Below are 14,034 nucleotides of genomic sequence, written 5' to 3' on the forward strand. Positions count from 1 at the left end.
GTCTTATGTGGGACCTGGAGACTCCAATCTCAGTCCTTAGTCTTTGCAGGCAAGCACCTAAACTGCTAAACAATCTCTCCAGCCCTCCCCCTTTTTTTTTAGTTGTTTGAGAGAAAGTGGGGTGGGGGGAGAGTGGGCATGCCAGGCTCTCAAGCCACTGCAAACGAACTCTAGATGGTTTTTCCTCCTTGTGCCTATGGCTTATGTGGGTCCTGGAGAATTGAACTGGGATCCCTTGGTTTTGCAGGCAAATGCCTTAACTGCTAAGCCATCTCTCCAGCCCAGGAATTTTTTTTGTAAGGTTGAGAATTCTGTTGAGATATGACAAAAACAAAATCTCAGAACCTTTATGTAGTTCTTAAGTTTTACTACTTGATTCTTGCTATAATACATTTCTTAAAAATTTTTTTGCACATGCGTGTGGTGTACGCTTGTGTATGCAGAAGCTCATGCCCTATGCACAGACCTGTGAAGGGCAGAGGAGCTTATCAGGTGTCATTCTCTTCTCACTTATCCATGTATTTATTTCATTGAAATAAGGTCTTCCCCCCTTACTCCTGTAGACTAGGATTACAGGTGTGTGTGGCATGGGTCCTGGGGAGTTGAACTTGGTGGTCTCCAGTCCAAGTGGTCTCTTGATTAAGTGACAAGCACTTTTAACTGCTAAGCCTTCATCTCAGCTCCCTTCTTAAAATATTTAAACCAATTTTCAAAGCAAAAATAAATGGTCCAGTTGGGAACATGGCTGTGGTTAAAGGTGCTTGCTTGCAAAACTGGTTGGCCCAGGTTCAGAACTACGGCACCCACATAAAGTCAAATGCAGAGTGTACATGTACCTGACATTCTGTAGTAGCAGAGATACTGGAGCACCCATGCACACACACATGCAAATAAATAATTTTTAAAAGGTGAAACACATGTTGGCCTCAATAATGTTTGGTGGGTGTGGTTGTGCATGCCTTTAATCCTAGTATGGGAGGCAGAGGTAGGAGGATCACTGTGAGTTCAAGGCTACTCTGAGACTACATAGTGAATTCCATTCAGATCAGCTTGGGTTACAGTGAGACCCTATCTCAGAAAAAGAAATGTTTTGTTCTTTAAGAGTAACAGCTTACCTTACTGTAATTAGTATGTATGTAACAACTCTTGAATTTTTTTTTTTTTTTTTTTTTTTTTGAGCTAGGGTCTCACTCTGGTCCAGGCCGACCTTGAATTAACCGTAGCCTCAGGGTGGTCTTGAACTCTCGGCAATCCTCCTACCTCTGCCTCTTGAGTGCTGGGATTAAAGGCGTGCGCCACCACACCTGGCACTACTTAATTTTTTACAATCCTAACAAACCTAGTTGAAAAAAACTATTGTGAAATTTTTGTATTATACTTTGACCAAAAGCTTTTGCCAGGGTCTGAATACCTATATTGGATCACTCTTCTGTGTGGGAAAATAGGGAAAGAGTACATTTTCTCTTCTGTTTTTCTTTCTCTGAGTCCTTTTCTTTCCTGCCCATGAAAAGAGCACCCAGTCTGCCAACCTATAAGCCTTTCCTTACAGCTGAGAAGCAAGCTTTTCCAATGTCACCTCCCATTCTGTTTCACAACAGAGTGGAAACGAGTATGGCCCAAGGCACCTTTCCTTACAGCGGAAAAGGAAGTGTTGTCAGATTAGGATTGTATCACGCCTTGCATTTTTAAACAGTGTGCTCTGGTACTTAAAATTGATCAAATTTAGCTGCCTTTTTTTTTTTTTTTTCCCCCAAATAAAGATACTGAACTGATATATTTCCTCTGATTTTATAGGCCAAAGCAGTAGCTGCAGAATCAAATGCAACTTTTTTTAATATAAGTGCTGCAAGCTTAACTTCAAAATATGTGAGTACTTTTTCTGGATATAAACATGTTTTGTTTTGTTTTATTTATTTAAGAGAGGGAAAGAGATAGAGTGAGAGAGAATGAGAATGGGTGCTCCAGGGCTTCCAGCCACTGCAAACGGACTCCAGATGTATGTGCCACTTTATGCATCTGGCTTATGTGGGCCCTGGGGAATCAAATCAAGGTCCTTTGGCTTTGTAGGCAATCGCCTTAACTGCTAAGGAATCCCCTCAGCCATCACCATGTTTTTAAAAGTATTTATTTGCAAGCAGAGAGAGAGAGAGGATATGAGCGCACCAGGGCCTCCAGCCACTGCAAATGAACTCGAGATGGATGAGCAACTGGCTTTACGTGGTTACTTGGTTGTTAGGCTTTACAGGCAAGCACCTTAACCACTGGGCTCTCTCTCCAGCCCCTTGATAGTACCACATTTTAAGTTACTGTCTAAATGTTACTATTTTAAGTATAAATGCTGGTAACATTTGGCAGAATACGTGCTTGTACACCAGGTGTAGGTGCCTTTAATCCCAGCACTGGGGAGGCCAGGAAATAGGAAGATCACTGTGAGTTTGAGGCCAGCCTGGAACTATAGACTGAGTTCCAAGTCAGACTAGGCTGGAGTAAGACCCTCCCCCCCAAAATAAAAATAAAATAGAATTATGTTGTTGAACAGTGTACTAGTTTGCTAGGAATGCATAACAAAGTACCATAAGCTTTGTGCATCTGGCTTATGTGGGATCTCGGGAATCAAACCTGAGTCCTTTGGCTACATGGCAAGCACCTTAACTGCTAAACCATCTCTCCAGTCCTGGGAGATAGATTTTAACTTCATTTTTATATCCTCAGCTGTTCTTTAGAAAGTATCACTGGTGGGCCTTCTTTATCTAGAAAGCTGGTGTCCATAAGAAGCGGTCCTGTGGGTTTCATTTCAGGTCAGAGAATATTTGTTTTCATGATTACAAGTCTCAGTAAGATAGTGCCTTTTATTTAAGTGAAATTTTTCACAAAAGACTAAATGCCACAAGAGGAGTTTTACAGTAGATTTTCATAGCCTTCATAACCCACTTAGGCACTGAGGTACATAGAATGGTCTTGAAGGTGTCAGTGCCTGGAAATGTCTGAAGGGCTATTCACAGACCTCCTGGAGCATGTAGTAGTACTTTTGTATTTATTGAAAATGGTATTGTGAAAACAAATTTCCAAGTGCTCATTTTTTATTTTGGTTATTATATATCTGTAGATATTTTAAATACTAATTTTGTATGTATAGATGTCCTGTGTGTGTGTGTGTGTGTGTGTGTGTGTGTGTGTTCACGTGTGTACACTTGTGGAGTGCCAGAGGACAGTATTGGGTGTGGTTCCTTAGGCACCATCTCTCCTTGGCTTAGAGAATGCCAAGTATGCTAGACTAGCTAACTTCCAAGTCCCAGAGATGTTCCTCTCTCAGACACATCCCTGGCCTTGGGATTGCAAACATACATCATTGTGCCTGCCTTTTTCTTTAATTTTTTTTTTAAATTTTTTGTTCATTTTTATTTACTTGAGAGTGACACAGAGAGAGAAAGAGGCAGATAGAGAGAAAGAGACAGAATGGGCGCGCCAGGGCTTCCAGCCACTGCAAACGAACTCTAGACGCGTGCATCCAGCTAATGTTTATCCTGGGGAATCGAGCCTTGAACCAGGGTCCTTAGGCTTCACAGGCAAGCGATTAACCGCTAAGCCATCTCTCCAGCCCCTTTTTTTTAATTTTTAAAAAATTTATTTTAGAGGGCTGAAGGGATGGCTTAGCGGTTAAGGCACTTGCCTGAAAAGCCAAAGGACCCATATTCGATTACCCAGGACCCACGTTAGCCAGATGTACAAGGGGGCACATGCTTTGGAAGATTGTTTGCAGTGGCTGGAGGCCCTGGCACACACTCCCTCCCTCCCTCCCTCTGTCAAATAAATAGAAATAAATTACCTTAGAGAATTGGCGTGCCAGGGCCTCAGCCACTGAAATCAAACTCCAGATGCTTGTGCCACCTAGTGGGCATGTGTGACCTTGCTCTTGCCTCACCTTTGTGCATCTGGCTAACATGGGATCTGGAGATTCGAACATGAGTCCTTAGGCTTCATTTATTTTTGGTTTTTCAAGGTAGGGTCTGTCTTGCTTTAGCCCAGGCTGACCTGGAATGCACTATGTAGTCTCAGGGTAGCCTTGAACTCACAGCACACCAATTTTCCTACCCCTGCCTCCCGAGTTCTGGGATTAAAGGGGTACACCAACATGCCCAGCCCTATTTTTGTTTATTTTTAATTTTCTCTTTTTTCTTTACTTTTTGAGAGAGAGAATGGGTGCACTAGGGTCTTTAGCAAATGAACTCAAGATGCTTGCTCTTGTGCATCTGGCTTATGTGGGTCCTAGGGAATGGAATATAGGTCCTTTGGCTTTGTAGCCAAACACCTTAATTCCTAAGCCATTTCTCCACCCCCCCTTTTTAATTTTCATTTATTTATTTATTTTATTATTTTTTAATTTATTCAAGTCAGAGAAAGAGAGACTGAATGGGTATGCCAGGGCCTCCAGTCACTGCAAATGAACTCCAGACACAAGCACCACCTTGTGCATCTGGCTTCGTGGGTCCTGGGGACATCTAACCAGGGTTCTTTGGCTTTGTAGGCAAATGCTAAGCCATCCCTCCAGTCCCAAATTTTTATTTATTTATTTGAGAAAGAGAAAGAATGGGTGCGCCAGGTCCTCCAGCCATTGCAAACAAACTCCAGATAAACGTGCCACCTTGTGCATCTGGCTCTACGTGGGTCCTGGGGAATCGAACCGAGATCCTTTGGCTTTGCTGCCAGATACCTTAACCCTTAGTGGTTAAGCTAAGCCATCTCTCCAGCCCAAAAAAAAAAAAATTTTTTTAAATATTTTATTTTTATTTATTTGAGAAAGAGGCAGAGAGAGAGAAAAAGGGCACACTAGGGCCTCTATCTAGCCCCTGCAAACAAACTCTAGATATATGCCTCACCATGTATACATCTGGCTTACATGGATGCTGGGGAAAAGAACTTGGGTCCTTATGCTTTGCAGGCAAGTGACCTAACTGGTAAGCCATTTCTCTAGCCCCTTATGCAGTTTAGTAACACATACCATTTTCCCTAATACTTCATCCTTTTTAGGTTGTTGCAAGGCAGAGAAATTAAATTCCTAGGTTTTACAAGAGTAATCTGTCATGAAACCATGAATCTTAAGATTTTAATGATAAAATTTTAATTATTTGGAATAAGTTTTCATTTTATGTGTACAGTAATACATTAATACCTCATTCTAGGTGGGAGAAGGAGAGAAATTGGTAAGAGCTCTTTTTGCTGTGGCTCGAGAACTTCAACCTTCCATAATTTTTATAGGTAAGACAGTTTTAAAGAAGAGCGAAATTAAAGATGCCCTATTGAGCAGAACCCACTGTATTCATAAGGAGCAAACTAAATTTCTTTATGGATGATTCATAGCAATTGGCCTTTCATTAAAATCTTATTCTTGTATTTTCTCCAGATGAAGTTGATAGTCTTTTGTGTGAAAGAAGAGAAGGGGAGCATGATGCTAGTAGACGCTTAAAAACTGAATTTCTAATAGAATTTGATGGTGTAAGTAGTCATATTTTTTTTCATGTGATAGCATTTAGTTTGTTTATTTTTCTGTTAAATGTCTCAAATTAGAAATAAACATATTTATTGTTTCTTATTACTACTCTTATCTAAAATATTGAAGAAAACACTGTGTCTTATAGGTACAATCTGCTGGAGATGACAGAGTACTTGTGATGGGCGCAACTAACAGGCCACAAGAGCTGGACGAGGCTGTCCTCAGGTAGGAAGTTTTATTTATATATATATATATATATATATATATATATATATATATATATATTTGTTGTTGTTGTTGTTGTCTTTCGAGGTAGGGTCTCACTCTAGCTCAGGCTGACCTGGAATTCACTCTGTAGTCTCAGGGTGGCCTTGAACTCAAGGCAATCCTCCTACCTCTGGCTCCCAAGTGCTGGGATTAAAGGCGTGAGCCACCATGCCTGGCGTGTTTTTTCTTTTATTTTTGTTTATTTATTTGAGAGTGACCGAGAGAGAGAATGGGCACACCAGGGCCCCCAGCCACTGTAAATGAACTCCAGATGCTCAAGGGGAAGCATGTGTATGGAGTTGGTTTGCATTGGCTAGATGCCCTGGTGCACTCATTCTCTCTCTCTGCCTGCCTATTTCTCTCTCAAATAAAGAAATGAATAAAATCAAAAAAATCTTCTTTGGATGTCTGAGCAAATTAAAAACAAGACTAAATGATTTTCTCCATATCATGTACCTGGCTCATTGCTACCACGTAACTAAAAGGGGCCTATGGTGATATAAAACTAGTCTTTACTTCATAGATTTGGGCAATTGCTTCTTGGGGTTTGCATTAAATTTCCTTTTTTAAACTCTAAAATTGATTCTTACCTTGTTTTTCTTTATTTTATTTTTTATTTTTATTGACAACTTACATGATTGTAAGCAATATCCCATAGTAATTCCCTCCCCCCCTTCTCAATCGGTCTCTCTTTTATTTTGGTGTCATCATCTCTTCCTCCTCTTATGATGGTCTTGTGTAGGTAGTGTCAGGCACTGTGAGGTCATGGATATCTAGTCCATTTTGTGTCTGGAGGAGCACATTGTAAGGAGTCCTACCCTTCCTTTGGCTGTTACATTCTTTCAGCCATCTCTTGCATGATGGACCCTGAGCCTTGGAAGGTGTGATAGAGATATTTCAGTGCTGAGCACTCTTCTGTCACTTCTTCTCAGCATCATGGTGCCTTCTGAGTCATCCCAAGGTCACTGCCATCTGAAAAGAGAAGCTTCTCTGCCCAAAAGTGAGAGTAGCATTCATATATGGGTATGAACATTAAGAGAAGTGCTTACTGGCAGTTTGTTGAGCATAGTATATACATTTAGCCAGACAGCAGCAGATGTTACACCCCTAGGGCTCATGACTACCCCTGTTGTAGGTTTTTAGTATCAGGGATGTATTCCCTCCTATGGAGCGGGCCTCCAGTCAAATTAGAGGGTGGTTGGCTTCACCTATAACAGACATGCCACTATTGCATCCGTTGGTTCATTTGGCCTGGATGGCCAAATTTAAGGCTTGCGGTGTCCACTGTTGGGTACCTTTCACTAGTGATTTCTCTCTGTCATTGAACTGCATGCAGCATGGCTTTTTCCAGCTTTCTGTCAGCTGGTCTACATGAAGGAGGTTTTCAGCTCAGCTCCAGCAGGATTTCTCAGTGACCTTGCAGCCCAAGTGTGTGGAGTCTTTAGCAATAGGATCTTACCATCTATTCCTGGTGGGAAACTAAGGGCCTCGGTAATGGCCTGTAATGTTTTGGGGGCATCAGGGACCTACCTGGCCAACAACTCATTGTAAGGTATCCCATGTCTCGCACTGAAAATTTTCTAGTAATAATCTATGGCTCCTAAGTGTTCCATTGTCCAAAAAAGCAGGTTTCTCTATGACTTACTTATAACCTCTTAGATTTTGATTATTTGTGGCCAGATCCATCCATTTTCCTGCAAATTTCATAACTTCATTTTGTGAGGTAGGGTCTTGCTGTAGCTCAGGCTGGCCGAGAATTCATGGCCATCTTCCTACCTCTGCCTCCCTTGTGCTGGGATTAAAGGTGTGTGCCACTACGCCCAGTGTCTTACCATTTTTTTTTTTCTTTTCAAATTTTTTTTGTTTATTTTTATTTATTTGAGAGTGGCAGAGAGAGAGAGAGGGAGAGAGGCAGAGAGTGAGAGGGAGAATGGGCGCACCAGGGCTTCCAGCCACTGCAAATGAATTCCAGACGCATGCACCCCCTTGTGCATGTGGCTGGCTAATGTGGGTCCTGGGGAATTGAGCCTCAAACCAGGGTCCTTAGGCTTCACAGGCAAGCGCTTAACTGCTAAGCCATCTCTCCAGCCCAAAAACAAAATATGTTTGTTTTTTTTTTTAATTAACAACTTCCATGATTGTAAACAATATATCCCATGGTAATGCCCTCCTTCCCCCCACTTTCCCCTTTAAACTCCATTCTCCATCATATTTCCTCCCCTTCTCAGTCTCTCTCTCTTTTATTTTGATGTCATGAGCTTTTCCTCCTCTTATGATGGTCTTGTGTAGTTTTTGTCAGGCACTGTGAGGTCATGGATATACAGACCATTTTGTGTCTGCGGGGAGCACGTTGTAAGGAGTCCTATCCTTCCTTTGACTCTTACATTCTTTCCACCACCTCTTCCGCAATGGACTCTGAGCCATGGAAGGTGTGATAGAGATATTGCAGCGCTAAGCACTCCTGTCATTTCTTCCAGACACAGGTGCCATCTTGTGCATCTGGCTTACGTGGGTCCTGGGAGAATTGAACCTTGGGCCTTTGGCTTTGCAGGCAAGCACCTTAACTACTAAGCCATCTCTCCAGCCCATACCCAGCCTTTATTAAAATATTCATTTATTTATTAGAAAGAAAATGAGAATGGGCATGCCAGGGCCCCTGGACACTGCAAATGAACTCCAAATGCTTGTGCCACATTGTGAATCTGGCTAACATGAGTTCTGGGGATTTGAACCTAGATCCTTAGGCTTTGCCGGCAAATGCCTTAACTTCTAAGCCATGTCTTCAGCCTGTATCTTCTTTATTTTGGGTTTTAAATCTTTTCTACTAGTTTTTGTCTTGTGATTTCTTCTCTGGTATTTTGAGACAGGGTCTCATTCCGTGTCCCAGGTGTTGTCAAATTCATGGTAGTCTTCTTGCATCAGCATCCCAAGGGCTGAAGTTCCATGCGTGAGCTACCATGTTCAGCTTTCAGTTTTGCTTGGAAAATGTAATTTTGGAAGGACATTGCTGGGATGGTGCTAACAAGTTAGCCTGAGTGGGTATTTCACGTATACCCTAAAATAACAGGCAGTCACACAGTGAAACTCCACGTGATAACGGAGTGTAACTGTGAATAAGGGACACTGAGCATGGTGGTTCACGCCTATGATCCCAGCACTTAGAAGGTAGATTAGTAGGAGGATTGGCATGACTTTGAGTCCAGCCTCGGTTGCACAGTAAGTTCCATAGTGAAGTACCTTGGGCAAGAGTGAGAGGTCCTGCCTCAAAACAAACTAAAATTGAGCTAGGCTGAGACAGAAAGCTCAGGAATTAAGTTATCCTCAGCTATGTAGCCTGATTTGCACCATCTTACAAAGGTGATGTGTACACCTTGCCTGCCTTGCTATTCCTTTGCTATCAGTTGGGGTTTCTTTGGTCTACTAAAGCCCCCTTATAAGTAGGGAGTGGTATTGTTGCCTTCAGTGTGTGACTTCCTTTCTCAGTGTAATTTTTATCACCATAGCTAGCAGTTATTACTATTTATTTTATTTAATTTTTTGAGGTAGGGTTTCACTCTAGACCAGACTGACCTGGAACTCTCTGTAGGCCAGGCTGGCCTTGAATTCACAGTGATCGTCCTACATACTGAGATTAAAGGTGTGTGGCTAGTTCATACACTTTTGTTGTATAAATGACACCTAGATTAATGACAGTGAGGTTCACATTTCTGTTCTTTCTTTTTTAGTTGTTTTCAGTTCAAGAAGCTAGTAGACGGTTTATTCTCTTTAGTGTATCAGATATTGTTTTTGTGTTAATGCTATTAAAAAGTATACATATGTTGGGAGGCAGAGGTAGGAGGATCGTGTCACCATGAGTTCGAAGCCACCCTGAGATTACATAGTGAATTTCAGGTCAGCCTGGGCTATATTGAAAGCCTACCTTGGGGAAACAAAACAAAAGTATACATATGTTCTGCGTGAGAAGGAAAATACTTAGTAGCAGAGGCCAGTAAGTTAAAAAGGAGATATAAAGGGAAGAGAAAGGAAGGGAGGAGGGTACTTAATAGGTTGGTATTGTATATATGGAAGTACAATGATTGAGATGGGGAGGTAATATGATGGAGAATGGAATGTCAAAGGGGAAACTGGGGAGGGGGAGGGTATTACCATGGGATTTTTTTTTTATAATCATGGAAAATGTTAATAAAAATTAAATTTTTAAAAAAGTATACATATGTAAGTTATTGGCCATTTATTAAAGATTTGTAAGCATTAACTAGGGAGCTACTAAATAGCTGGATCTGGTGGTACAAGCCTATGATTCCAGCTACTTGGAAGGTGAAGCAAGAGGATCACAAGTTTAATGCTTGCTTGGACCACAAAGTAAGCTCTAGGCTGTACTGGGCAATTTGGTGAGAGTCTTTCTCAAAAGAGTGGGGGAATGTGGGTTATATATATGACTCAGCAGTTAAGGATGCTTGCTTGCAAAGCCTGAAAACATGGGTTTGATTCCTTAGTACCTATATGAACCCAGATGCATAAAGTGGTATATGTGTCTGGAGTTCATTTGCAGTGGCAGGAGGCCCTAGTGTGTCCATTCCCTCCCTCCCTCATTTTCTCTGTCTCTGCTTACAAATAAAAAAGAAAAAGTAACTGAAAATGTCTTATACTTAAAACCTTGGTAATGTCAATTATTATTTGAGCTGTCATAAATTTAAACTGATATTCCTAAACTTACATGATTCTTTTTCTCCTTAGGCGTTTCATTAAACGGGTATATGTCTCTTTACCCAATGAGGAGGTATGTATCGATATTCATTCATTTATTTATTTATTTAATTTTTAAAATTATTTATTTATTTATTTGAGAGCGACAGACACAGAGAGAAAGACAGATAGAGGGAGAGAGAGAGAATGGGCGCGCCAGGGCTTCCAGCCTCTGCAAATGAACTCCAGGCGCGTGCGCCCCCTTGTGCATCTGGCTAACATGGGATCTGGGGAACCGAGCCTCGAACCGGGGTCCATAGGCTTCACAGGCAAGCGCTTAACCGCTAAGCCATCTCTCTAGCCCTCGATTTTTATTTTTAAGCAGAAACAAGAAGTGTCTGTCTTGACAATATTGTGTATTTCATTTATGCTGCATCCATTTTTAAACAAGTTAGCCCTTTCTTAATAAAGATAATGAGAGTTGAGTGTGGAGCACTCAGGAAGCAGAAGTAGGAGGATCACTGTAAGTTCAAGACTACCTGAGACTACATAGTGAATTCCAGGTCAGCCTGCACTAGAGTGAGACCCTACCTCAAAATCCAAACAAACAAAAATCCAAAAGGTCCAGATATTCCATCCCTAAACATTTACTATGAGAAATAGAAATATGTACACACATTTAAAAGAGTCTTTTATTAATTTTTTTTATTAACTTCCATGATTGTAACAATATCCTGCCGAGCATGGTGGTGTACGCCTTCGATACCAGCACTTGGGAGGCAGAGGTAGGAGGATCACCATGAGTTTGAGGCCACCCTGAGACTACATAGTAAATTCCAGGTCAACCTGGACCAGAGTGAGACCCTACCTTGAAAAAAAAATAAAAGTAAACAATATCCCATGGTAATGCCCTCCCTTCTCCCACTTTCCCCTTTGAAACTCCATTTTGAAACTCATATCCCCTCCTCCTCTCAATCGGTCTCTCTTTTATTTGATGTCATCATCTTTTCCTCTTCTTATGGTGGTCTTGTGTAGATAGTATCAGGCACTGTGATGTCATGGATATCCAGGCCATTTTGTGTCTGGGGGAAGCACCTTCTAAGGAGTCCTACCCTTCTTTTGGTTCTTACATTCTTTCTACCACCTCTTCCGCAATGGATCCTGAGCCATGGAAGGTGTGATAGAGATATTGCAGTGCTGAGCGCTCCTGTCACTTCTTCTCAGCACCATAATGCCTTCTGAGTCATCCCAAGGTCACTGCCATCTGAAAAGAGAAGGTGCTCTACCAAAAGTGAGAGTAGCATTAATACATAGGTATGAACGTTAAGAGAAGTGCTTACTGGGCAGTTACATTTACAAGATTCTTTAGAGCAGTCATATTAGTAATAGCCAAAACCTGCCAAAGAAAATGTTTCAACTTCATTACTGATTAACAATAAAGGATGTTAAATAGCTAGGGATGTGGCTATGGTAGATTGTTTGGTATATGTAGGGCACTGTAGAAGGAAAAACAATCTGTAATACATAATACATTCAGCAATATGAATGAAACTCAGAAACATACCAAGTGAAAAGAGCCACGTGCAAACTAATTACACATGATTTTATTTATATGAATCATCCACAAAAGATAGATGTATAGAAACATCACAGATCAGATTGGAGATTATGAAAATAATTTTATTGATTGTAAAACTTGGCTGGGCATAGTAGAACATGCCTTAATCCTAGCACTCAGGAGGCAGAGGAATCACTATGAGTTTGAGGCCAGCCTGAGACTACATAGTGAATTCCAGGTCAGCCTGGGATAGAGTGAGACTCTAACTTGGAAAAAAAAAAAATAAATATTACTATAGGCATGAGTGAACTTTTAGGGTAATAGTTATTTTTTTGGGGGGGGGGACAAAAGGATTTATTTTGGCTTACAGGGTAATAGATATTCTAAAACTTTATTAGTTAATGTTTACATGACTTATTAAAAGTTACATACTTAAAATGGGTAAAATTCTTGCTATTTAAATCTATACTATACAGTACTTAAAAATTTTATTTATTTATTTGAGAGCAACAGAGAGAGGACGAGCCAGATAGAGAGAATGGATGCACCAGGGCCTCCAGCCACTGCAAATGAACTCCAGATGTGTGCGCCCCCTTGTGCATCTGGCTAACATGGGTCCTGGGGAATCAAGCCTTGAACTGGGTTCCTTAGGCTTCACAGGCAAGTGCTTAACCGCCAAGCCATCTCTCCAGCCCTTTTTTGGTTTCACTGAAGCTCAGACTGACCTGGAATTCACTATGTCGTCTCAGGGTGGCCTCAAACTCACGGTGATCCTACTACCTCTGCATCCCAAGTGCTAGAATTAAGGGCGTGCATCACCACACCCAGCTATTTACTATTTTTTTAAGTTTTTTTTTTAATACTTAATTGCAAGAGGAAAGAGAGAGAGAGAATATGAATGGGTACTCCAAACCCTGTAGCCACTACACACTTCAGATACATGCACCACTTAGTGCGTCTGCCTTTATGTGGGCACTGAGGACTTGAACCTAGGTCATTAGGCCCTGCAAGCAAGCACATTAACCACCATCTCTCCAGCCTGGTGTTTTTCTTCTAAAATCATGACTGCTTAACTCAGAGTGTTATTCTTTGTAGTAACAGCAGCTACTTCCTTTGCTTTATTTGCATTGTCTACAATTCTGACAGACCATCCTATTCAGAGGTGGCCTTCACTCCACTGATAGGAATGAGGCCCACAGTGATAGTGTTTGAACCTGATTCCTGAATAGTTTCTAAAAGTATTTCTTAGCGTCATCAATAACAATGACTAGTTTTGATAATTCTGAGGAAATTTAGGCTTTACTGATAATTCTTCAATATCTCTTTTCAGACAAGACTCCTTTTACTTAAAAATCTGTTATGTAAACAAGGAAGCCCATTGACACAAAAAGAACTTGCACAGCTTGCTAGGTAATTTGATTTGGTTTATCTATGTCATGCTTTTATGTATTTGTTTGTTAACATATGTGTTTAAACAATAGCATTCTCTGTATGACTTAAATACACTTGAAATGAAGAATTCACTTATCAAAGCATTTGTTTTATCCTTTACTTTTTCTCTTATTCTTCTTCCTGTATACATGGATCTAAGTTCACTTTTGTGTCTTCTAATAAACTTGACCTAAGCATCGAATTATGATGCTATAAAGCTTAGGGTTTCACTCTAGTCCAGGCTGACCTGGCACTATGTACACTTGATCTTAGCCAAAAGGGCCGAGAAGCGATTGACCTGGCACTATGTAGTCTCAGGGTGGCCTCGAACTCATGGTGATAGTCTTACCTCTGCTTCCCAAGTACTGGGATTAAAGTTGTGCGCCACCACGCCCAGTTGTGAAATTTTTTTTCTTTTTTGTTTTCGGGGTAGGGTCTCACTCCAGCCCAGGCTGACCTGGGATTCACTATGGAGTCTCAGAGTGGCCTCAAACTCATGGTGATCCTCCTACCTCTGCCTACTGAGCATTGGGATTAAAGGCATATGCCACCATGCCAGGCTAGAAAATTTTTAAATAATATTGAACTTGTGTGTCAGGCT

At 41.1% G+C, this 14,034-nt stretch overlaps 1 protein-coding gene across 5 annotated transcripts in view; it reads left to right on the forward strand.

Annotated features, from left to right (window-relative positions):
* Spast (spastin) overlaps positions 1-14,034 on the forward strand; it is a 51,989-nt gene that overhangs the window by 31,273 nt on the left and 6,682 nt on the right. For all 5 annotated transcript variants that reach the window (XM_045150123.1, XM_045150125.1, XM_045150124.1 and 2 more), the window contains 6 exons: positions 1,795-1,866; positions 5,181-5,256; positions 5,402-5,493; positions 5,637-5,716; positions 10,496-10,538; positions 13,333-13,412. In XM_045150123.1, the coding sequence (XP_045006058.1) occupies positions 1,795-1,866; positions 5,181-5,256; positions 5,402-5,493; positions 5,637-5,716; positions 10,496-10,538; positions 13,333-13,412 (443 nt within the window). The remainder of the gene's footprint in view (positions 1-1,794; positions 1,867-5,180; positions 5,257-5,401; positions 5,494-5,636; positions 5,717-10,495; positions 10,539-13,332; positions 13,413-14,034) is intronic.

This window comes from Jaculus jaculus, chromosome 5 (genome assembly GCF_020740685.1).
Source record: "Jaculus jaculus isolate mJacJac1 chromosome 5, mJacJac1.mat.Y.cur, whole genome shotgun sequence".
Lineage (NCBI taxonomy): Eukaryota > Metazoa > Chordata > Mammalia > Rodentia > Dipodidae > Jaculus > Jaculus jaculus.